Raw genomic sequence first — 26,442 nt, forward strand, 5'->3', positions numbered from 1 at the left:
GGAGTAGGGATGCATCTAAAAGCTGCAGGATAGTAGCTCTCGAGGACTGGGATTGGGCAGCCCTGCTCTAGATGAAAAAGTCAAAAACCCTGACAGATCTGTTTATGGACGGGGATAACTGAATACCTCTGCAACCTAAAAAAACAAAATTAAAAAACCGCACATCCTCCCTCCTGTAATAGTTGAGTCCTTGCGCTTTACTGACGTGAATACTGAAGGCTTTGCTGTGGGGGAAAAACAGCTTAATCTTCCATGTGACTTGATGAATGCGTGGAGCCAGGCTGCAATGCACATGTTGCTATTTGAAGTGGTCCATTTACCCTTGGTACTCTCTTACATACAGTGTGTACAGTACACACAGAGTTCTGTATACACGTTTTCCCCTCTCACAATAACACTGGTTCGCAACCAGTCAATTCCAAACCATTTACCTCTCTTCTCTTGTGAATAATTACAATAGCAATTACAAGGTCATAAAAGAAATGATAACAGCATACACTTAGCAACACAATACACAGAGTCCACCCACTGGTAAGCAGGAAATCTAGACTAACACCTCAAGGACACAGTGACTGACTATAAATCAGAGGGTAACAAAAGCTGGGAACATTTGCGGCTGCTTCCCGTGGCTACTGACTGAATGGCAGTACTAGGTGAAAGTTTGGCATTATCTGAGTCATTCTTTTCTTTTTCTCTGCCTGTTTTTTTCTGTTCTCATTTAGATGTATGAACGTCTAGATAAATGGGTGTTGCTGTGGAGGAGAAATCGAATTTACTCAAAACAGATCAATTCAGAGCCTCTTCTCCGATGGCAAATTTGCATCAATCTTGTCATTTAATAAAAGCAAAGGCAGCAAGATAAACGTGAGTATGAACAAGCTGATCCTACAGCCCTGATGGGGCCCTATTAAACACACATTGTTGACATTTATTACAATAATTGCTTGCTCGGCAAGTGTTGTGTTGGTCTCCTTATTCATCTAATTTATATCTGTGCTTCTAAGCTTCACTTTCCCTCCCGATAAAGGGAATTTATCTGAAGCAAAGAGACTTTTTTCTAGAGTTTAGACAGAAATAGCTACAAATCCAGCTAATGGAACTATGTGGGGGGAAAAAATACCCATCCATGTGTGGTGACAGCAGAGCTCTTTTCCCCTTTTTTGCCCCCGTAAGCATTTGCATGCATATTTGCAGATACAGGTATTTGATTTGCTGGAGAACTGCTGCATGTTTTTTTCCTCCCTTTTTGGGTACAAAAGAAGGAGGTGACAGCTCGTGAAAAGAGAAGCGGATGAGGTGGAAAGAACTAAAAAGAGAGTTTTGACATCTTGGTCATATTTACCTGCTGAATGGATGAAAATGAGTTTTGTTGTGCTTTTTCCTTTAATCTGACTGTCTTTTTGTGTTTGTCCTTGTTGATATGTAAAGAAAAAAATACGTTCCATCTGTTAAAACTTTGGCAGCCGTCTGTTTGTGTGCGCCTAAGATTGTATCTCTCATTAAATAGACTCTACAGCCTATGGATCACTGTGAAATGGGAAAAAGAACACTTCCAGGTCTCATTTCAGCCTATTACAGCACAAAGGAATCATTGTTGCGAGGAGTACTGCACCCAAAAGGACGCCATAAGTGTTTGTGTTTTCCACTATTTTTGTTTCCCCCCCTGCTTTCCCCGTCTTTGAATATGAGCAGTGGTACCCTTGAAAGTTTCAGTTTGGTCTTTATTGATGCAAGGAGAGACGGGCTGGTTGTTCACCCAGGACAGCGAGAAAGAGGAAGAGAAGGAAGAAAAACACATAAGAGGAAAGGGATGAAAGTCGCAGTGAACATGCGCTTTAATGGGTGAGCAATTCCTTCCAAATTGGCCGCAAGCAGACAGGAGTTCGATGCTGCGCTGGTTGACTGCCAGACTCTAATATATGAAGAGATGAAAAGAGAGACAAGGGAGTTGGAAGTAGCACGAACGCAGATAGATGAGGAGAGGTGAAGGGAAGAAAAGAATAAAGTCAAGGACATGTCACATCTACATCGCTCTTTACCTCGTCTTTATTTCTTCCTCAATGAATACCTACAGTCATCCTCTGTTTCACACTTCCTTCCTCTGTGACTTTAGAAGTCTTCCGTCTCCCCTTCTACCTCCATCCCTCTCTTCTTTACACTCCTTCTGTGTGCAGCAAGTGATTTTAGTCTGTCCCTAGAGCTGCACTGCTGCAGTACATACAGTACAGTAACAGCTTGCAGTGCTTAAGCTGCATCCTTAAGGGTACACCGTACATGTGCATAACTGCACCATCCTACTCTTACTCTGCATTAACACATTACTTAGACAGCATATGCACATTCATCCCTTGTGATTTCAATGTACAAGTGATTAAACTAAGCACACACACACGCACACTGACTGGGAAAGTGGCCCATATGGATATGGACAGTGTTCAGGACAGCACCGGTCATTACTAAACACAAACACTGCTAAACAATGGCCAGTGGCCAGTTAACAGGAATATTCTGCATTAACGCGTCATGCCCACGTCTAACAAAGATATAAAAACACTAAATTTAATCCCTTACAGCTGCCTACAAATACAACAGTAAGCGCTACAGAGTCAGCTAATGCAGCAAAATTCACCTTTCGCACCAGAAGTTTTTTGTGGTGGACTTTATTAAATTACAACCACAAGGCTGCAGTTCAATTTAGCATTAAAGCCGAGCTAAACCACATCCATATGTAGTCTCGACTAGTCATGCATTCTTTGGGAATTAGACCGCATATGCAGAGCTATTTTCATTTAGCACACTCACACACACACCTGCAGGAACCATCACACCTACTGTACCACAAGTCTGTCTGTGCTATATAACACCCTGAGGAGTGTAAATTTTAATCTTTATGCTGTTTTTAAAGCCTTATTTTGGCACCATGCCCAAACCACTTGTACTGTAAGGAAAAGTAACAGAAGCGAGGAAGAACACTGCAGCTTAAAGAAGTTAATAAGCCCTCGAATCGAGGCTGGAATATCCATCTGTCTCTCCGTCCATGGTTATTTGGTAGAGATGCATACTATATACCTGTCACTTACAGATATGCATTATTACTCTTTATAACATGTAAGTGCGTAGGGGAAGATCAGCTACAGAAACAGAGGAGAACAAAGTGACAGAAAAAGTAGGTCTTATCAGCACACACAGCTGTGCTTGCTGTAATGAACTTGCAGAGGCCACGCAGAAAGCTACAGGTTTATGACCTTGGAAATCTTTTTCGGAGACCAACTTCAGATCACTTCGATTTGGTGGCCCCATTAAAAGCTCCCGAAGCCCGAGACGGCAGCCTTCAGACCAGAACCTCAGTTTATGCCCGCTGATGCCTCCCTTGTCACAAAATGTACTTCACGGGCCGAAAGCACAAGACTGTGAGCGTGACTGTGTCTAGAGGGATCCCTACACTCCATCGATGTGGGAGCACAGGGATTCCCAGATGGCACTGAGCTCACAGAGGAACACGATTACAACAACAGGAAAAGATGAGATTTTCTGAAACAGACTGTGTTAAAACCGGCCTCTGAAGTGAGCCAAACAGAATACCAAAACATCTGGTAAAATTTCAATTCCCTCACGAATGACAAATGTAAGCCATAAAATGTCATACTAAAGATATAATAATTACAGTACAATTTTATAGAGTCAGTAAATGTTGGTAAATGTTGGTATTGGATTGCTGCCCATAGTATTTATCAAGATTTTTTACACCTGGCGCCTCGGGTCATTTTGACGGAACAGTTCAAAATTTTGTAAAATAACTGCATCTTCCTGAACTTTTGTACTTGTACTGTTATGTTGGCAAGAAACCAGAAAAGGCCGAAGGGAAGTTGCTGGTTCTAGCAAAAGAACCGATTCTCACCTCCACAAATTGTCCTCAAAAGGTTCCAGTATTTAGATTTTTGTTATTTTCGGACAAAGCCAATGTAGCTGGTTCCCTTGCTTCCAGTGTTTATACTGAACTGAGCTGACAACCTGTCAAACTGGCTTTGAATTGAGCATTCCCTGTTGTGGTGAATACCAGGGCTCCCTCAGTGTATTTTTATATAATTCTGTTATTATTGCTCAAGCGAGCTTTAATAAGCTGGGTTTTTTTGTTTTACACAGTCGTGTTTTCTTGTTTGTCAGTCGAAATTGTTAAATCTGTAACTCACTGTGTTACTTTCCTTTGTTTGATTAAAGTCTAGACGCGAGTGACGAAGGTCACGAGTCAGAAGACGAGAACATGGCATGAACCGTAGCCCACTCGCTCATGTATGCCAACAGAGATGAAGCTGATGAGACAGACAAGCATGCGGGGACACTGATGGAGGTAGACAGGGAGAAGTGGGGGCGTAATGAGGCTTGCAGATGCAGAGGCAGGCAAACAGAAAGAAGGGCTCTTTGACAGTAAAGACAACCTGAACAGAATACAGTGTAGCAGTTGAATGAGGTTGGATTTTCATCAGACTGTACCCCATCTGAGTTGTATGAGAAAAGGGCACTCTTTGGCCTTCAAGCTCTCGCTTAGCAATGAGAGGTGACATTTGAATATGTGGACAGACAGATTGAATCCACAGCAAACATCAGCGAGAAAGGTTATCGCTGATGAATAAAAACTAGCTGCATCCCACTGCGTTTAAGCAGCTGCTCAAGAAGGACAATAGAGTATCATGTCTGCAAAGTGTGTTTGTCACAGGCTCTCTTATTTTATGGTTTTTTTGTCAGGGAAAAAAAAAGTGCTAATATATGATATATTCTTGTTACAAATCTTTTTTAAAAAAATCGTGAAAATGGTCTGGAGTTGAATTAAGAGTGCAGTTTTCATGTCATCTATAAGTTTCCATCACTGCAAAATGAATATAAACAGTTCATTGAATCCTTTTCTCATCGCACGCCGTTCAGATTTCCAGAAAAAAAAAAAAAAATTGTCTGCACATTAAAAGAAAGCAGCTGTGAAAAATAAATCTAACCTTCTCAAATCTCTTGTTTTTTGAGGTAATTCTTACCCTTTTTTGATAATTAAAGACTGGTGTGTCTTCATCATCACTGTAAAGTAGTCAGATGGCTCCATTTCAAGACTGCACAGAAGAAAAAAGCGACATTGCTGTCTAAATGGTAGTTTTAGTGGACGCAGTTTGCCAACTTGGACTCTGATGCAAAACCTATACAGTAACCAGAGTGTACGTTGCAATTTCACTGGGCTAACTTCCACTCTCCACATGATTCAGTGAGTAAAATAACTTGTGTACAAGTGTGACTGTTGAAATGGAGCCTCTGTGTGCGCTGCAAGCAACACTGGACTTATGACATGATGAAAAGGGCGGTAAATACAATGGTGCTTAAAACACATCCCTTTCTCCTCTGACCACTGTAGCATGCTAAGGCCGCAATGTCTGCATAGCGGTAGAGGATGGCAGCTACTCGAACACAAACACACGCAGCTCGCATTCAAAAGAACACAATACATCTTTTCATTCCTCTTGCTCACGTAATTCGGTGGATAGTCGGTGGGAGGGAGACGGAGAGAGAGGGAGGGAGAGAGAAATGGAGAGAGACAAAGAGAAAGTCAGCGAGTGGGGTCAACCAAGGAGAGCAGAGGGGTGATCTGAACATAGTGTAACTGTTGGGTCAAACTCACTTCGGCTGTCTCAACTGTTCACCTCCTCCCCCAGTGTACTTGGGGGATGTAGCCTAGGAATACGTGTGCTGCGGGGGTTAGCACCCCGTACAGAACGCCCCGAGGCGGCGGCTCATCTCGTTTCCTAACCTTTTCTTCCTGACTGGCGCACTCATATGTTAGGTTGCTATGTTACATTTCAAAATGTACCAAAATTGCATTTGTTTTCTAGGATAAGCATTCGTGAAGATTAACATGATGGTTGTTCTGCATTATAGCACTTTTATGTTCCAATCGGTTATCAAAAGTATTTCTTCTTCTTTTCATCCCTTCTACATAATGACACAGCAACTGTTTGCAAATGCATTAAAAAGGAGAACTGAAATATCCTATTGGCATAAGTATGCATACATTTTACTCGCTCCTTAACGGAAGCACTTTTAGCAGTGATAAAATTTGTCAATCTCTGCAGAAATTTTTTTTTCATGCTGACGACGAGTCTCTTGTTGGGGCACTCAGAGACATTGACAGACTTGTACCTACACTTTCTCCAGCGTCGTCTTAGCTGTGTGGGTAGGCTCGATGTAAAGCAAACTAATAAAACACCAAAGTCGCACAGCTTTTATATCCATGAGGCCTGATGGCTTTAACATGCAAGAGGAAACATGGTACTTTACAGGACATTTAATAACTTAATTAAAACATTTCCCTTTACTGTATGTGTGAAACATATGTGAACAGCAAAGGGGTACAAATACATTAGAAATTGAATCAGTATTCTGGCACATTGTGTTTTATAAACTAAACTTGTTTTTTTCGGAGCACAACAGCAAGCGCTTCATCAGCTTTTGTGTGTGAAAGGAACTCAGCCTTGGCTAGATTAGCTGACTCTGCAGGGAGCCCTTTGAATACAATAAAAAAAAAATGCAAATATGCTTAACTGGACAAAGAACTTGAAGCAATTAAACAAGGGGGTGAATCAATCAAAAATATTTTTAATGCTGACTACACAGATTTCTTTAAAACTTTTTTTTGGCTCTGCCTCAAAAACAACCCCCAAAAACTACATTTATGATGTTCCATAAATCATCTTTTTTCAACTGTTCCCTTTAGTGGTCTCTTGGGCGGATCACCTACCTCCATCTCGCTCTCCCTCCTCCTCTGTCACACCAACCCTGTGCAAGTCCTCCTTCATTACATCCACAAATCATCTCTGAGGTTTTCCTCCTGCCTGGCAGGTCCATCTTCACCATCCTTCCTGTCCATATGTCCAGACCATCTCAGCCTTGCCTCTCTAGCTTTAACTCCAAACCTCTCAACCTGAGCTGTCTATCTGATGTTCATTCTGGTCACTCCCGATAAAATCCTTCTAAATCCTTCCCTAAAACCACGCATCATAACAGTCTCACTACACTCTAGTAAATCATCCCTTTCACTCCTGCTGCTATCCTTCTGTCATAAATCCCCCCTGACGCTTATCTCCACCTACTGTCTGTTGCTTTGGATGGTTGACCCCAAGTATTTAAACTCAGTCACCTTCAATACCTCTGCTCTTTGCATATTCATCTTTTTTTAATTTTACCTGTCTGCCTTTTTTCTCACACACACACACACACTCACACACACGCACGCACACAGATACATTCTGTCCTGCTTTTACTGACTTTCATTTCTCTTCTCTCCAGAGCATACCTCCAGCACTCCAGGTTGTCTTTTACCAGCTCCCTGCCCTCACTACAGATCACTATGCCGTGTGCAAACATCATAGTCCAATGAGACTCCTGCCTGACCTCATGTGTCAGCCTGTCCATCACCATTTCAAACAAGAAGCGTCTCAGAGCCGATCCCTGATGTCATACCACCCCCACCTTGAACACATCTGTCCCTTCTACCACAACACTCTTCACACCCTTTGATATTATTCTATCATGTTCCCAAAATTAAACAAAGCAAAAATGAAATGTTAGAATTAAACATCTTTGGATTCTCGTCTTATTTTGCAGCTGGTATGATTACGAAGAGCAAGTGGGTCCACATTGTATCAGTGTGACAGTTAATCAGATCTGTCTGGCCGCGAATATGCAGAGGAAAGCAGAGTAGCCGAATAGATTGCATGGCTGGCACACAGTAGACAAACCAATAAACTGAGCTCATATTTTCCAAGGGACCATTCACTGTCAAATAAACGACAAATATAATCCCACTTATTGCCTGGAATTATTGCTTGGCATCGATCCGCCGTGTTCTGCCACGGTTCAAGTGTTCAAAGCTGCTCTGAAACCTCTTAGAGACAGATTTCCAAATAGAGGGATGGAAGCATGGCCCGGGGTTTCCAGATTACATTTTTGTGATTGTTTCACATGAAGAAGCATTTATCTCTGGGGCTTTGCAGCAGACTGGCTTAGTGTTTGTGTGCCATTGTTGGGCAGTGCTTCCACACAGGAAGCAAGAAGCTCAGAGGAAAGCAGAAATGGGTGTGTGCTACCTGGTACTCCATCACTACAGTCTAAAAATAATGGGAAATCTATCAAGTCTTAAGTGGGGCCCATTGAGTGGGCTGAGCACAGAGCTCTCCAGAGTCACTCTGAGGTTCAGGCAGTCTGTGAGTTGACAATTTTATTTTTTTTCCCCCCACAAACCAAAGCAAATCAAAGGTTATTAAACCAATGACCATTTTACACCTTTATTAAGCTGCTTAGTGCTAACGTGCTTCCTTGACATTCGAGTAGATGAACTACTTAACTAAGTAGAAAACATAGCTATGAGAGAAATGAAACCCCACCCCACCGCTCTGGTTTGTTTGTGCATGCACTGACAGTAACACATAGTCTATTGAAAGCAAAGCGCTGCTACAGTGTAATCAGTACGGCTGATATGAGGTGCAGGAAGTCTAGAGGAACCAGCAGCTGATAAGAGAGAATGATAAACCTGGGAGAGAAACAGATGGACAGCTGTGATGAAGAGATAGAAAGGAGAATGAAGAGGATATACAGTAAATAAGGAAAAGGGTAGAGAACTAAGGCAGGAACACAAAAGATATGACCGAGAGGAGGCACGGAGCCAAAAACTCTACATTATCTGAAAACTTTCTGAGAGATATTGCTCTTTTTCCATTAAGAGCAAGTTTAGAGAATAGAGTGTATGAGGCAGTGTGTGGAGAGTGACCTCTGATTCAGTAGTCCTTGCTGGGGGGTAGACAAACAAACCATAGCTGCGGATCAATTTTTGCTCTGTTAACCACAATCCAAGGTTAACCAAGATGGGAAGGAGAGCAGAGAAGGGAATCGATCCCTTCGGTTTGTAGAGCACTAGACCATGACACAAAGTGCTGTTGTGGTTCACGACCTTGTTTTGCTTTGAAACCCTTTACAGTCGCAGCACAATAATAGTATTTATTTTTTTTAATCTGCAAATTTATTGTCAGCTATTAATAATAATAACGTATACTTTATTGATCCCAGTGGGGAAATTCTTCTCTGCATTTAACCCATTCACTCAAGTGAAGCAGTGGGCAGCCACTGGGCGCCCGGGGAGCAGGAACGGTACCTTGCTCAGGGGTACCTCAGGGTAGCTGTTCAGGGGAATCAAACCACTAACCTTCCGATCATGAAGCCACCACTCTACCTACTGAGCTATCCCTGCCCCCTAATCACACAGCCTCACTGAAAAGTGAAACCCTTTATAATGATTTTAAAAAGCTACACGTTATGAAAAGACCCCTTGCGCTGGCTTTACTGCTGTGCACGTGGAGCCATTAGAATTTACTGCAGAGTTCGATTTGCACATTCTCCCTGTGTTTGCATGGGTTCACTCCAGGTACTCTGGCTTCCTCCCACAGTCCAAAGATTGCTCGGTGTCTTTCTGCAACAGCCTGCCAACATATGTAGGGTGTGGTCACGGGCTGACCCTAAACTGGATAAGTAGAAGAAAATCAACTGTTTGTATAGATAAAATAACTAGAAGTTTTAATATTTTCATATCAAAATTAAGAGCACTGAAGTTATAGCCACCAGTTAGTTAGCATAAAGTCTGGGAAATCGTTAGCATCACGCGCATAGCTGCAGCTATTCTAGGCTTGGGATTCGTGAGACTGCTGACTTTACAAAACTGTAATTTTAGATTAAAGTTCCTTACAGCTTCATTTGGACAAATTCACACCATCATATGTGCCACAGACTTGCAATTAGGACATCATCTCTCTTTACGGGTAGCGATGCTGGTTAACATTTAGCTCATTATCTTTACTAAGAGCAGTGTTTTGTTTTGTTTTTTTTGTGCATCTGAGTGTGTGCTATGTGTTGCAACTGCTGTATCAAAGACATATTGCATATAGACATAAATTAGGATTCAAAGAATAATAATAAAAACAGTGTCAATGTAGCCATTTTTCTTTGTTCTGAGTTTTTATGCCAAGCTGAAGCTTCAGATTTGCTTTTTTTGGAATAACAGGAGGCAGTTTTATCACCTACCCTCAGTTTCAAGATTGAATCGCATACTGAATGCTGCTTACATGTGAATATGATAAATTATTCAGTAACATCTGTACAGTATTACTGAGACCATTTTCTGTCCTACGTGATGCAGAGTGGATTCAGGTTTTTGCAAGTGAAGTGTGAAAAATGTTTTGGGGGAGTCAAAAAAAGTCACCTACTGAAAAGCAGTATTCATAAAGAGTACAAAAAGTAATTTGCTAAAACCATCTGAGAGTTTATAGCTGAGAGAGAGACACTTTTATTATTGAGCAAAACACAATGCAGATGAAGTTCTTCTTTCAAAAGAATATTAAATAATGAAATCAAAACATATCTCCTTTCATATTTTATAAGAGTGGCTCCGGCCTGAATGGTGCTAAAGTATTTTTTTCTCAGCATCATAATGCTGGCACACCTGTAACAGACTACCACTTACAAATAGTATAACAAATATATTTTGGATGAATTTAAAAAAGAGAGAAAAAAAGCTTAGATTTTCCTACTTACATCAAAAAGATGGCCAAAAGCCTCATCTACTGAAAGCTTCTAGGAGGCATATCCTAGTCTCAGAGTGTAAACCATGCTGTGTCAGCTTCTAACCAACTCAAAACAGACAGAAAGAATAGCGGACAATGACGCTAATTACTTGGATCTAACTGTTTTTACATGGATCAAGCTGTTATCAAAGTAAAACCAAGACAGCCAGCCTGGCAGCACAGATATCTTTGATCTAAGCACGTTTTTGCAAAACATCCAAGATGCAATATCAAAGACATCTCTGGCTCAGGCAGCGAGGCAATGCAGATGAGATCCCACCCATTTGGAAACGTACACCATATGCAGCTAGAGATTTCTCCAGGCTACACTGAGCTCTTTGTTCCATTGAAGACCGAGGAGTTTCATAGTGACGTCCACCCCATGGCCCCAAACCCCCTCCCTACCCCACCCCAAGAAAGCCTCACCAGAGTACAGCAGTTATTTAATCTGGCAAGTCAATGTCACAAAGACGGCAAAACACTGAAGAAAAAAAAAAAACCATCGAGACATCACTCATGATATCTAAATGTGAAGTCTTCAATCTCTTTTCACATCCAGAAGCAGGTTAGAAATTCCAGACGGTGTTGCTCAGAAGCCTTTGCTTAGACACTAAGTCTTGTTTTGTTTCGTAACATTCATTTTGGGCAAGTCATTGCATATCAAGGAGTAGTAAAAAAAAAATATATATATATATATATACACCATTTTAGTGGATGTCTTCATTTGCAGACATGGTCCGTTGTTGGTGTGCATAAACAGACCAAAATTTCCAACTGATAAATAACTTAAACCTGCAGTCTAAAAGCTGTCTGGTATTCTGTAGCGGGTATAACAGCAGAGAAGTGGCACAAAGTCAAACATGGAAACAATTTTCTTCCTAGAAGTTAAATATTTTAGTCAATTTCACCCTACATACACCTTCAAAAGAAACATGGGGTGTAGAAATTCAAATGGACTGTGGCAAATTGTTTTCTTTGAAACCTCTGAACCCATAAAAAAAAGAAAAAAAGAAAAACCAAACACAACGTGGCCCTAAGCACTGTATCTGCTTTGTCCTTGCATCTGACTTCCCTCTAAGATTTATCTTTGTTGTTGAAACATTTGAAAGCACATGAAAAAGGCAAACTCCAACTCCTGATGAGTCTTTTATCGTAGTCCTCATTCTGCCCTTTAATTATCTCAATCAAGACCTCCTGAGCCACCACTAAAGATTGATGAGTATCTTGTGTACAAGGAAAATAAAAGTTGGAATAATAACCGTAAGCAACCTGCTAGAAATACATCTCCAGATCCATCATCAAGCAACATCTATTTAGATGAAACCACGAGTATAACCCAAAACAATCAGGGGTATTAAAGCTTATATTCTCACATCATCACAAGCTCGCAAACCAACATCCTGCGAGTAAAACAAAGACAGGAGAGTTTGCTTAGAAGTGTTGACTTATTTTTTAGCCTGGAACATTGCAGCTAATATTTGTCTTTGGGTGATTTTCTTGAATGCGGTGTTGCATGACGACGACTGCCCCCCTACGAAACCCGAAGTTATGAACAATACAACCAAAACACATGAAAGTCACCCCCCTCAGGTTGTCCTCATGCTGAGCCATGTTTAATGACTGGGTAATTGTATAAAATCCTCAACAGGAAAATCCGAACTGCTTGCCAACTTGGCCTGGAAAACATTCCATCAGTCATCATAATTGGTAATTACAAGTAATTACAAGTAATGGACAACTAATACAAGTAGTAGTGTGCAGTGAAAAGTGTGTGAAAGCGGCCTAACCAGGCTCTGTGACGGCCTCACTCAGCAACAGCATGTTCTGCAGGAGCAGGGGAAGCTGACCAAATGCACCTGTCAGAAACACTGGTCTGTTCCGAAACTAATCACGGCTTGTGAATGAAAAAGCAAAGTGACAAAGAAAAATGTGCTTCATTTCTCAGCTGCCTATTGAAGGTCAAATCTGATGAAAACCACCAAAATGATTTCCACAAGCTACCTCTGGGAATTCTGGGCTACTGCGTTTTTTGGAGGGGGGGGGGGAGGGTTTGGGTCAACTTCTTACAAAATGAAAGGAAGCATTTAGAAATGCGAGTTGTCAGGTGTAGACAAAAGCCAACGCAGCTACAAACTAGCCCCAGAGCAAGAGACATTCTCGAACAGACGGAGATAAATTCCTAAGAATGTTGTCTTGAAGGTTTGACATGTGAGAAGAAAGGGACTTTAGAAAGTGAAGTACTGCATTAATAAAGCAATGAAGTGTGTCAGACCAAACATCAGAAGCCACAACACGGAACGTTATACGCTGAGCTGGAGGATTCACCGATGAATGAAGAGGGGGGGGGGCAGACAAACACATGCATACCAGCCAGAATCAAGGTTTTTGCCCTTTGAGACTTTGACTTTTGACCTCAGTCGTGATGCCCTTTAAAGAACATGGAGGCACAATTTCAGACACCACACACACATGCACACACGCACATTGTGGGAGCTCGAAACTTGAGCCCTTAAAGGAATGCAGCCCCCCCTAACTGCAGGCTGTATAAAGGCCTGTGTTGTGACACACACAGACTCCCTAACACATTCTCACAGGGGCTTCGGGAACGTGCTTTCACTACATGACACATACCTATGTCTTCAAGTGGTTTGAGGTCCATCGGTGCAGAATTTAAACATCAAACGACATTAACATGAACCAGTACCTGCAACCCATAGACGAGTGTTTACTGACGATGCAGTAAACACTCTTTTCTAAAATCACTAACTCTCACACTCACATTTTAATATTAGTTTTCATATCAAGAGCTCTTTTCAGTCATTCAGATAGCAGATCCAGAGAAATGCCCAGAACAACTAGAACTTTATTTATAGGAGTAGAGTGACTTTAACTTATTTATAGGTGTTGGTCCTGGGTGTATGTGTTCTTAAGTACACATGTACACACTGGGCTATGAATCCCGGCTGACTGGCCCCAGCTGTCACCCGCTGGCTCCAGTCATCTAGAAACGGTGACAAGATGAGAACATCTTCCTCATACCAAGAGCTAGGTGTCAGAGTGTTTGCCGCACACGAACTTTACCTGGCAGGCTGCCCAGGTATATTGATAGCCACCTGAGTGTATAGGGGACTTACTTTTCATGCAACTGAGATAATGCCATCTGCCATCGATGCCTCACTGTTATTCTGAAAGTTTTTGGCGCTGCTAATCAGACTGCTGTGGCGAGATTGCTGGGGTGGTCCTTGATTTCTTTTTGCTGCTTCTACAAAAGGATGTTGTTGTACGCCACTTTTATCCACTGCACCTGTTGACAGACGTTCTGCTCTAACCAGAACATTCAGAAGCTGGTTATCCATTTCATGGGCTCCTACACAGAGCCCACAGAACAAGAACTACCATCTCCAGCTGTAGTCTAAAGTTGTACCCACACTGGTAGTGGTTCAGTCGTCGTGCATTGCTGTGAAGCTGACAGCTGGTCGCTCACAGACATCCTAGCCTCCTGTTGCCTAGGTAACCTATTAATGCATTTACTATAAGGTCATTTGTCAATCAGCAGTATGGTACATTCTCATTGGCTGACTTATAACTTGAGAAAAGTTCATCTTGGGTCCCTCCCACTTTGTGCCGCCAGTGGGTATTTTTGCTCATAGTTTCATTCACTTTATACGGTCGCCACATCACTTCCAGTGTGAACGCAGCATTAGGCAATCGCACTGGAGCTCATCAAAAGGATAAAAGTCTGCTTGAGAGGCAGGGTGTAATGGAGACCAGGGGGGTATTGTTAGTGATTAATTGTTGGATTAGGAATTTAAAATAGGGTAATAAAGAAAACACATTAGTTCTTATGGAGTCTTTTATTAGGTTATTTGACATATGATTAAATTGACAGCTTTTAACTGAAAAGAGACAGTGGGACTGGCCATCCTACCTGTGTCGGAGAAGAGCCAAAGTTAGAGCTGTTTGCAGTTAATCATTTATCAATAACCTAAACATATGTGAAATGAGAACTTGTAAAGGTACTCACCTGTCCTGGTTGCTTCTTGCAGGATGTGGAGCAAAAGAGTGAAAGCGGCTCAATCACCTGTTTAAGAGCTCTTGGAGCAGACCAATGTGCCAGGTTAGGGAGTATGGTTAAAGAGGGTTTTAATTTAGATAGAAATGGGTGAAGCTTATGTTATTGGTTTGTTTATAGAATGTGTTGGAAATATGTATATGTTTGTGATGTTCTTTAATGTTATTGTATGTTTGTTTGTGTGGAGGGTTATGTTTTCATGTTGATTAGTTAACCCCCATACTTGGGCTATTCCGGATGTTCACCTGAAAAGGTAGAGTATAAAAGGAAGCCATTTGGTTTAGTTGTAGTTAGTGTTTGTGCTGTTATCATGCTCCTTCTTTAATAAAGTGCCAATCCATGGAGGTCTTTTACTCCAGTCTCACGTCATATTATTGGACAGAACCTATGACCGCCGGCCAAAACTGACACAGGGGAATGTATTGCTTTTCCATTTCATTATAGTTAGCCCATGGAAATCTGACAATTACAAACATAGCTCAATCCTGCAAGTTAAAATTATATAAACCCATTCTTGATACAAAGTCTTTTCAAAATGTCCAAGATCCTATCTCTTTACAGCTGTGCTTTCAACATTGCATTCCTTTCAGAAAACATTTCCCCTGAAGATATGTGACGCTCAGACAAAACGTGGTAAGAATAGCATCATCTTCATCCATTCTATGTCAGAGAAAGAGACGGCCAAATCTGGCTCAGCTGGTTACATGCTATTCCCATTAGTGTTCTTCAGAATGGATGCAGTCCCGAAGATTGCGTCTCATTTTACGGTAGAGAAGAAAGAGGGAAAGATCCAAAGAAATGATTGGGCTGAGCTATTCAGCTGAGGCTATACCTGCAGCCTCTAGCTAGGTTTTCAGCAAGCTGCATAATTAATGAGGTGATATAGAGCCCCTAACTCTCTGGAGAAGTTGAGATTAATAGTTAGAAAACTGAAAGGTAAGTGGAGAGTGGTGAGAAGAAAACAGGCACAAGGCTAAAGGCAGAACTAAAGACCAAAAGAGAAAGGGGTGTGACAGGAAAACGAAATCAGGAAATTGGGCAGAGCAACAGAGGAAGGGTGGAAGACATACAAACGAGGTGCTACAGCATCTTACACACTGATACTTCCTTACAGACACACCCTGAATCACCCCACAAAGTGAGGTGATCTGGCAGTCACTCAACACGACTGCTTGAGGTTGAAGTAGTCACTAAAAGTGATATCGCACTGAATTAAAAGTGGCATGCTTGCCAATTTAGCATAAAGTGAAATTTATCATTTAAGTAATCAAAAGATTAACAAAGAAACTAAAATAAAATAAAAAATCAATTTTTAATCAAACAGTGCAGACATTAAGTGATGGCAAAGGTGACACGGCAACTTTGAAATTGTTCTGAATTACAGAAAATGTTTGGTATTCTATGTTCCCTGTGCCCTTCACACTGTCTTTGTTCTGTCATGTCAAACCTCATCTTTTTAAAAGAACTCATTATCGAGGGGGGGAGAAGTTCAAAGACGCTTGAAGAAAGCAATTAACACATACAAGCCAGGCTGAAGGATTCCTCGGAGGTAAAGTTAGCAATGTTGCTGATGGGGAAGGAGAGAAGAACAAACAGGAAGACTTGGACAGCTCTGGGATGAGTGTCAGAAAACCTTTATAGATAATACATGATCAAAAAGATAATTATACTTATATCCAACTAATGCTTAAAGACTGCTTCGTTTCCTAGACTTGGTTTTGTTTTTCACTTTGAGATATTTCTACATTCCTTACAATGCAAGCCAGGAGGACAGAGGTAAGAAGATCGTGACAAGGACCGGCTGATCAAGTACAGAAAGGAATAGTAACACTGACTGGTGCGATATTTTCAGTGACAGCAACCTCCACTTTCATATAAAGACGTCACCCTTACCATGAAACTATAGGATGGTGCAATGGTTTACCTGGAAACGTAGAAAGGGTTCCTGTCATAACCAGGATTTGCAGAGCTTAACCTCTAAACCCCACAGTGTGTAAAACTGTCAGGTCAATGTCATGGGCTCAAGACCAGAATGATCACAATGCTCAGCCACAGACACACAAAGAGGAAAACAACAAGAAACAAACAGCTGCCTGCCAAACAGTGGTGTGTTTACCTGCGGTTGTCCAGGCAGCAGATAATATAGATATATCATGTCATATCTCTAGCAGTACATGACAAGGCAAGATTACAGTAAGAGGCCTGTCCTGTCTCACTCTTCAGTCTGCATGTCCTAACAGCATGTACAGCAACACTATATCTTACTTCTTAGCGAGCACAGTTTAAAAAAACAGAGAAAGCTATTCAACCTGCATCTGTGCTATTTTAGTAAAATATTCCTTATGTACAGCTACAGAATGAGAGCCTAGGAAACGGTTGTGAGGTTTCTTAATACATATGTCCTTGTTTGTGCTTCAGCCATATGTTTATACATCCATCTTAATCCGCAGGGTGTGAGGCTGGACAACACAAAACATCATGCCACATTAGGCATCACATCTTCACCGACAGAGAGATTTCCTCCTGTGTGCTCATACTTATGAGATGTCCCATCACTACCTCATCATCATAACTCAGAAAAATATACTGTAAGCACAGGGCGGCAATGGGCCAGACAATCACTTGATATTAAACAGGAATAATAAGCACCTAAGAGCCTCTGCAGGTCTTGGAGGATCATTCACACACAGTGCGTGAACACGGTGGCAGATCATATTAACAGTGAGCTCAGGGAAGTTGCGGTGATAACAGAATTTTAAAAAATTTATAGTAATTTGCAAAAAAGAAAAAAAAAATGCATGGCAACATATCTTTACAAAAATAATATCCTGGTTAGTCGAGATAAGAATCCACTGACAGCAGTTTTGTTATTGTCACTTCTTCTCTCAGGAATCTGACGGCGGAAAATTGTAAAACCTTGACGGATAAAAACCAAACACTCAGTGTTACTGCAGACAACTAGGACCCAAGTTTTCACAAACTGACAAAATGAGTCTGTTCCCCATTTTCATTTGATGGTCAATGAAAGACTGAATGAAAGCAATTTGAGGCTGACTGATGATGGGAGAGGGGCTTAATCAATACTTTATCAGCCTTCAGGATATAGCCATACATCTCGGTCAGAGGCAGTGGCTTCTCCTTAGACAATTAAAAGCACCTTCTGCTATTAGCCTCACCTTTCAAATAAGTTAAAAATTGCAGAGCGTGAGATTTCCTTCTTGCACCATTAAATTAACTCTGCTGTTCCCTCTAGGTGACTGATCCCATTGGGCCAGGTTATTTGGAGGTTTCAGGTGCGCACACACATAAATGAAGACACACACACACACACACACACACACACACACACACACACAGGCAAAAAAAAAGAAGCACTTTTCTCATCTGGAAGTATATTAACCGAGGAAAGGTCAACGGCTCGACATGTAAGACAGACCCTTTTATCTGCACTTAAAGAGAACAGCAATCTGTAATGACTCCCCTGATAGCAATAATGAAAAGACCGCTCGAGGGGACAAGGGGGAAACACCGATCATTTAAGCTCTGCACATGTGTGTTTACATGACACTGAGTGTGTGTTTGTGTTAGAGAAATGCAATGAAAAGTGAATATGAGTCAGGGTGGGAGGCTTAGAAGAGTGGATTTAATCATCAGAAGAGAGAATGTGGATTCTCCAAATTGACAAAGTTAGCTGCCTAATGCAACCACTTTACTAGAAAACAAGGGGAGCCGAGTGGAATTGCATCTCATTTCACTTTGATGAAACAGGCTTGTTGACTGTTTACTTCCTACTGCTGAACAAGGACATGCCAAAGAGCGTCATTTATTCAACAATAATGCGAGTCAGGCTCACTGCAATTCATATATTAGATCTTTAAACCAGCTGAGAGCCCATGTGTAGAACCAACCTGCAAAACCGCACGATCTCCCAGTTTCTTTAGAGGGGAAAAGGGTATATAGTGTAGGACTGTGCGATATGACCAAAATCTCATATCCCGATATAAGAATTCTATCGTCCCGATAACGATATAAAATCAAAATTTAACATTTTCTGTAAATTCTGTGACTCTCGGGCAGCTCAACTTTCATGAAGTGTTTCCAGCTGGGCGTTGTGTACCTGGAGTCGAGTGTTTTAACCGATACATTTAGAAATAAGTTGTAACGGCCGCAGTTTTCTTTGTGAGTATTTATTACACAGCGTGCTGTGGGGAAAAGCCTGTTCTAACGTTTGAGTCTAAGGTTTATTTTTTAGCACCTGGCGGCTCTTTTTTACTCCTCATCTGTAAATAATCTGCCTACTCTTTCACTTGATTCAGTTTATTTTGAAAAGTCTCAACAGGATCTTGAGCTTTATTGTGAAAGGTTTATGTGGAAAATAAACGAGCGGACACGCGATGGTTTTACCATCGTTGTTAACGACAACGCATAAAAACAGGCGCTTGTCCGTCCGTAGTGTAGTTATATTAAATATAAGAGAAAGAGATAACTTTAAGAAATTAATATAGCCACTACAGTGACCATCAAAACAATGAAAAAATATTGCTGTAAACTGTTTATTTTGTGACACCACGAAACAACGATAGCGTAAAATGAAACTATAGACGTTTTTATATCGTCATCCCATATATATCGTTATATTGAACAGCCCTAATATACTGTATGGAAATATGAGTGATTGGCAGTGTTGGGGAGTAACAGAATACATGTACCAGCGTTACGTATTTAAAATACACAATAAGAGTAACTGTATTCCGTTACAGTTACCCAAAAAAAGATGATAATTGGAATACAGTTACTTTGTTGAAATAAATGGATTTCACAGCGGTCTTTTCCTGTTTCATATGTTAGGCTATCCCCTCTCTAATTCTGGTAATTCCACGCATTGTCGGAATTAGAGGCTCTAATGTAAGCGTCATGTTAATCCTGGTGGCATCAGTTACACAATGGACCCAGAGCCAGCATTGTACAGGCAGGAATGCATTTCTTACTTGGAAATTCTGACACCACTTCACATTTAAAGAAAAAAAAAAAGGGATGGGCCAAATCTGACCGTGCAATGCAAACTCTGTTTGCCAGCAACCAAGCTACTTTCAGCGTCAAAAGCCTCCACCTCCAACCCAAAGAAACATCTGAAAGTAAGTTCACTAGCCTACTGCAACTATTATGTTTTAGTTGTGGTAGCTACCTGGGTTATGTGCCACTTCAATGTACTATTGCTGTGTGATTTATTACTATTACTAAAAGCTACCCGCCACCAAGCTAACATTGTTAGCTGGCGTTAGTTCATAGACTGCTGACTGTTAGACTTGGATAACATTAAAAACCTGCTAGCTGCAAATAATCATGTGCAGTTCGGAAAGCAGTCTATGAACTAACCTCAGCTAACAATGTTAGCTTGGTGGCAAGTAACCTTCAGTAATAGTAATAAATCACACAGCAATAGTACATTCATGTAGTTGTAAAAAGCATGACATTATATTAAGTAATCTAAAGTATTCAGAATACGTTCCTTGCATTGAGTAACTTAACAAAATATGTTACAACCTACATTTTGGGGGCATGTATTCTGTAATCTGTAGTGGAATATATTTTACCTTCCCAACACTGGTGATTGGGAGTGTTTGTGTAAATAGCGTGGCCATTAATCAGCATCTTTCACTGATACTGACGTAACAGGAAAAAAGGTTGCTCTCAAATTGTGTTATCAGGCGTTCTGTTTTAGTCACCACCACAGTGGGTTGAACTTGGACGGGGTGACAACCTGTAGCAGCAGAACACAAAACAGATGATGACACATGAAAACCACAATCCCACCACCACAGATCTGTGTAGATTCTGTTATCCGTGAGCAGACAATCACACACATCAGAGTACACAGATACAAAGACGCTCAAACCACTGTGGAATTCCCCACCCATCTCCCACATATACAATAAAGGCATATGTTGTCCCAATCATGTTATATTTATATGCTCTGATTTATGAGTGTGTATTCACGTGCAAGCTTGGAGTGCGTTGCTATCCTCATGTGGTTTTACTTTCATGCCAGGGACCCATTTGTCTCCATTATCATCATACGACTCGAGGACGGAGATCTGTTAGGGCTCATGGCAACAGTAATGCCTCTGTCTAGATATAAAAAACAACTTCACTACCTGGACGTTTGTCATGTCACTCTACTATAGGACCAGGAACATTAGGAAGGAAATAGAGCCTCGTACCTCAGTAAAATTCAATTTCCAGTATTTCCAGAGGGCGGAACGGAAATTTGACTGATGGCCGTGCTTACGAAGCCGTTAAGTTTGGAGTATGTTTATGAAGCGTGTTTTGTCAGCTTTTTTGTTTAATGTTGAAATTTATGGCAAAATGGCAAAGCTTTGAGAAAAATCACATCCTCCGACTTTCCCCTGAGCATTTGTTTGGGTGATAAATATGCCATTTCAATCCAGGTTGAGAGCAAAAAGAACACGGGAAAGCTTTTTTCTCCCCCCCCACAGTGTTCTATAACACTTCAGAAAGCAAAACTGCAACCACCACAGAACCCCTGGAAGCATGACAAAGTCGATGCTAACAAACGCAGACAGAGAACGGATTTTCCAGGCCCAATTATAGGAGAAAATCTTTTAAGAAACTCCTGGCTCGGGCCTGAAGAAAAATGATGGAGACAGCTGAGCTATGTAATCACAAGGCCAGGGTGTCACGAGTGTTTAACGTACACCAATCTGATCAAAGTCTTAGAGATTATTCCCAAGCTCCTATTCGTTCCCACAAGTCTTTGCTTCAAAACAGCACCTTTACACTTCATCAGTGTGGACCACCATGTCCGCACCCAGACTGGGCTGCTGCGTTTTTAATAGGAAAACACACCTCAATTATAAAAGCCCAGGAACATAACTGTTTTTTCCCCCCACTAATTACCACTTCAAAACAGGAATCGGATCTCAAGGAAAAAGCATCCAGAGTATTGCTAATTGCCTTCCAGCTGGCTATAGGCCACATCACAGGTAGCACGCACACACAACAGCAGACGTGTTTGCTTTAGTTTCCCCTTCTCTCTGCATGATGGCCATTACATTTTGACCACCACCAGAGCAATTCATTAGCCTCACCATGTCCCTGAATACAAAACCGATGGCAAAGGTGAAGCAAAGCATATTACAAAATTTGTATTAACATAGGAGAATGTGTCGTTTAGAAATCAAGAAAATGCATTTTGTAGTTTGAAAAAAAGAAGTCGAAGGAGAAAAGGAAGGAACTGGTCAAAATGATAAAGAACGCGGCCCGAAAGCATCCAGGTGGTCCATTAAGAAAACAGGACTCATTTAAATTGCAGAATCTCAGACCAGCTGGAAAGTTGGGAATGACTCTGACCTACTGGTGCAAAAAAAAAAAACCCAGACAAACACAAAAAAAAAAAATGCATACACAAAATAATCAGTATGCATAAAAAGGAAAGACGTAGGTGGGACTGCGTGCATCTATCCAGTTTGTGTATATGTATGAAGTGCAAGACGGGGAGGTTTCCCTGGCCTATAATTACACCCTGGTGGGAGTGAAGCTGATAACAGAGGCCTGAGGATATCAACGTCAACAAGGCGAGAGGAGAGGAAATAAATAATTAAAAAAATAAAAGGGGAGAGTAAACAACATAAAACCTTATCAAACGTAGGCTCTCAGACTGACACTGCTTTTTCATTTCCGCTTTGATAGTTATGAGATCCACACACACACACACACACACACGCATGCATACAACGCTCCTTAAGAAGACAAGCTGCAGAGCACAGCCCTCACAGTCAGTGTTTCTAAGTACACTAATTCAATTGATGCGCATGTATGGCAATACTCATTCTCAGAAATGTCACATAACGCCGTTAACAAAGTTATCATACACACCTGAAGCCAGGTAATTTTATTATCACAGCTGGGTTAACCATCAGCCTTTCTACTGACTTTTCTCGCAAAGCGATTTCTTTTTCTCTCATTCAGTGCATACACAAAAACACACATAAACAGCAAGTGTCCAGGATTGTTTTCCTGTAATTTACGGTGAAGTTCTTGCAAATATATTAGCCGTTATTTTCCAGCGTACCTACTGTAATCTACAACAGCAGTTTCTTACTGGAAAAACTATTTAGAATACTAACAGTTGTTTTGTTGCCAATAATTTTTGCACATTCATTGTGGAATCTCAATAAGCAGTTTATTATCATACGTGACACCTGCAAGTCACCATCCTTACAATCAGAATAAAGTTTACGGTCCTTCTTGAATTATGACAAGACAGCAGCTTTGTTGCTTTTCTATTCACTGCATTTTAGACAGAAAATGAAGGCTAGCTGGTCACGATTACTCAAATCAGAGTCCCAATTGTTACGAACTATAACCTAGCACTGTCCTAGCGTGCACAAACACCAAAAACCACATATTTACAACCACCAGTGTCAGAATAACCATCATGACCTTTCAAAATTAATGATTTGACTTAAAAAATGTTATAATTTCATTCAATTTATCTGATTATTTACAATCTGTAAAAAAAAAAAAAAAAAAAAACTACCACACCTAATGCTTGAGATTTACTAAGCAATCCATGTAAAATCCAACTAAGTGACTCCGTAAAGAAGTTCACTATAACATACGTTTTTTGTTGGGGGTTTTTATGGAAACTATTTCTAGGAAATCAGAATCATACAAACAATTTTCTACCTTCAGCAATTATTCTTTGAATCAATTGCATCTCCACAAACAGCAGAAAAGGCTGACTTAAGCCCCCAGAGGACGTCTAATTTCAAAATCTAAATTCAAATAACATCCATTGTCAGAATCAGATTGTCAAAATTATTACTTCGGTAAAATAGACTAATCATTTCATGCTCAGAATCATTTCTTTAAAAAAAAAATAATAATAAAAATAAAAGGAAAAGTTGTGCATTTTTGCACACAAAGAGGAACCTGTGTATCAGTTAACAGTGACCTTGATCTTATGACAAAACAACAACAAAATGTTACATATGGAGTTGACGGTCCTTGAAAATGTGGTTTCTTTCAGCATTGCAGAGCTCTGTTGCTATGGGGACAGGCCTTACACTGAGAAAAAAAGAAAATTAGGAAACACTGTCCTTGAGGCCCTCTATGGACTGTAATAAGCTGAATGCATATTACAGTTTACCCCTCTACAGACGGGAGCCCAGCCAATAACTCAGCAGGCAGGAGTGCACCATAAGTTTGCTGGACAGCAAATATTACACTAACACAAGGGATGGGACATTTATTGTACACTTTTGCGCATTATTACAGCAGTACTTAGTGTGAATATTGTTCCCCAAACTCCTGCTTGCACTGCCGGTATACGCTCGCACAGATTTAGCCCTGAGTTATCATACTACATGGAAAGCACATCCCTCTAACAGATGTCCTTTTCTGATAAGTAACCCATATCTATTCGGGACAGGATGACCTTATATCTTTCAAATGAGCCTGTGCAATGAGAGGGAGGAAGCAGGTTGCCAGTGAGCACAGGAGGGGCAGGGACAGTGTCATGGGCCTCCCAGTGTGGTATTATCCAGACTCTGTTCACCCAGCAGTGAGATGCTGATTTCTCCCACTGTCTTTCAAGTGAAAACCACAACCCTGTCCTACAAAACAGGGGGATATTAGCATTTATAAGACTAGTGGTCACTTCCCTATTCAGGAGCAGTCGACTTCCCCATTTTTGTGACATGCTGGAAACAAGAGCGGAAGATAGTCATGCAAATTAAAGCCTAAAATGGCCCAAACAGCCTCCAGCTTCTAACCAACATACAATAAAACGATTCATTAACTTATTGACCTAAGCTCCTTGTTTTGTTTAATCCGGGGACTGTTAAAGTGTGTAAGAGTGGAGAGTTGCTGAGGGAGTGCAGTGGCCTTAAGTGGGTCCTTCATTTTCCTGTGTTTATTGAAAAACAAAGCACGTGCTTCAAAGTGGCTCAATTAGAGAAGAGAGAGCCACAGCTCGGGAACAGCTCTGGAGTGGCGAAGGAGGACTTCAGGGAAAACTTACGGCTTCTGGGCTACTCTCTGAAGAGTGTGAAGACTTCCTGGAGAGTTTGTGATCGTCTCAAAAAGATAAAGAACCATCATCATAATTCATTTTATTGCCTTCTGGGTGTGAACAGTTTCACTACCCTGCATTATTCTAGTCTGTTATGTAATTCTGTAAATCACAAACTTCCCAAGTTACCCGTTCAGCGTATCCACAGCTTATTTTCCTCAGACTTGGCTGTGCCCACCTTTGTAACTTAAGACAACTTTGAGTATCGTTACTTTTTCCGTTTTCTACAACAGTTACAGGACTACCACAGTGTCGTAACTTGATAAACTATTCGCACGTGGGACTGCTTTTAAACGCAGCACGGGAAGGAAGCACGCACTGCAGACACAGTGCACAAATAGGTAAACAACAGAATCGGTGTCATGTGCTCGACACAGCTGTAAAGTCGAAGTGTGGTTTGAGAGCACAAGGGCTTCGAATGCGATAACTAAACGTCACGGTTTAGGTTTCCGGAGTACTCACCTGCGAAACTAAAGGAATAAGCGTCTGCTCCACCGAGCGAGTTTTGATTTCCAGACCGGAATCAAAGTTACTGTTGCCGCACGGAGATGAAGCCATTCCCGCCGAGCTTTCTCTCCCTCTCTCCCTGATTGACACACACTCTCACACACACATACACGCACACACAATGCACGCCACTAACTGAGTTTACCGACAGCCTCTGCTTTGCTGTTTCGCATTTGCAAACTGGTATAACGGACTTGGGATTACACTCCGGGGGTTTCGCAGTCGGTCGTCGAGTGGCTCTCCACGCACGCACGCAGTTTTAATCCACTCCAGCTCGGTGGTTGTGCCGCTGCGCCCGCTAATGTCCATGTACTTTACTCAACTACGGCAGGGAGCGGACTGCAGCACACCACTGTGGGCAACCACGCACAGAGCACGCACACGCAGTCGGGTTTTCACTGCTGACTGCTTAAGTGGGGAGCGCTGAGCAGTTCATCATTGCGTGCACTGCACAGTGACGAGCTATTTATGTTTTAATATACAGTACGTGTTCACGCACGTGGCAATTACACTTACGTCATTTAAGTATTAATTACATTTCAAAATGATCTATAGTGCGCCTCGTGTGCAACAGAAGGGACATTATAAAGGGAAATGTATCATTAATTGATGTAAATGTACTTTTTTTTATTGCTTTTGAAAATGAATGGAGATTTCATGGTTCTGGGCATCAGAGAGGAAGGGGCATTGCCTCCCTCACACCACAGCTCTGGTTTGATCTCTGAGACACAGAATCATATGTTATCCCCTGGAGTGTGAGAATGCCTTACTCTCCCTCTGGAAAGCCTCACCAGATATACCAATTAAAGCCAGGCAGCACTAAAGCACATGGACTGGGATCTTATGAAGTTACAAATGTTACCCTTTGTCTGTCTTGAGGGAAAACATTCATTTTCATGATGTACCATTTGATGTCCTCTAGGCTGTGAAACTAAAAAGGGATCTCGAGTGACTGCATTGGTAAGCCTGCAGTAAAGTTCTTGTGTTTTAATTCTGCCTCCTTATTTTGGTGGAAATCAGCTAAACGGCACTGAACGCCGATATTTTGTTGTCTGGATCTGCCTGAATTCCTACAATGAAAACAAGTATTTCCTACTCAGACTTTAATAAATGACTGAAAATTT

General features: G+C 41.3%; 1 protein-coding gene across 1 annotated transcript in view; it reads right to left on the reverse strand.

Annotated features, from left to right (window-relative positions):
• The window catches only part of ctnnal1 (catenin (cadherin-associated protein), alpha-like 1), a 55,559-nt gene extending 29,887 nt beyond the window's left edge, over positions 1 to 25,672 (reverse strand). The window contains exon 1 of the mRNA XM_080862807.1: positions 25,274 to 25,672. Within this exon, the coding sequence (XP_080718933.1) occupies positions 25,274 to 25,369 (96 nt within the window). The 5' untranslated portion in view covers positions 25,370 to 25,672. The remainder of the gene's footprint in view (positions 1 to 25,273) is intronic.
• Between the last annotated feature and the right edge of the window lie 770 nt (positions 25,673 to 26,442).

The sequence above is a fragment of the Rhamphochromis sp. 'chilingali' genome, assembly GCF_963969265.1.
Source record: "Rhamphochromis sp. 'chilingali' genome assembly, chromosome: 17".
Taxonomy (NCBI): domain Eukaryota; kingdom Metazoa; phylum Chordata; class Actinopteri; order Cichliformes; family Cichlidae; genus Rhamphochromis; species Rhamphochromis sp. 'chilingali'.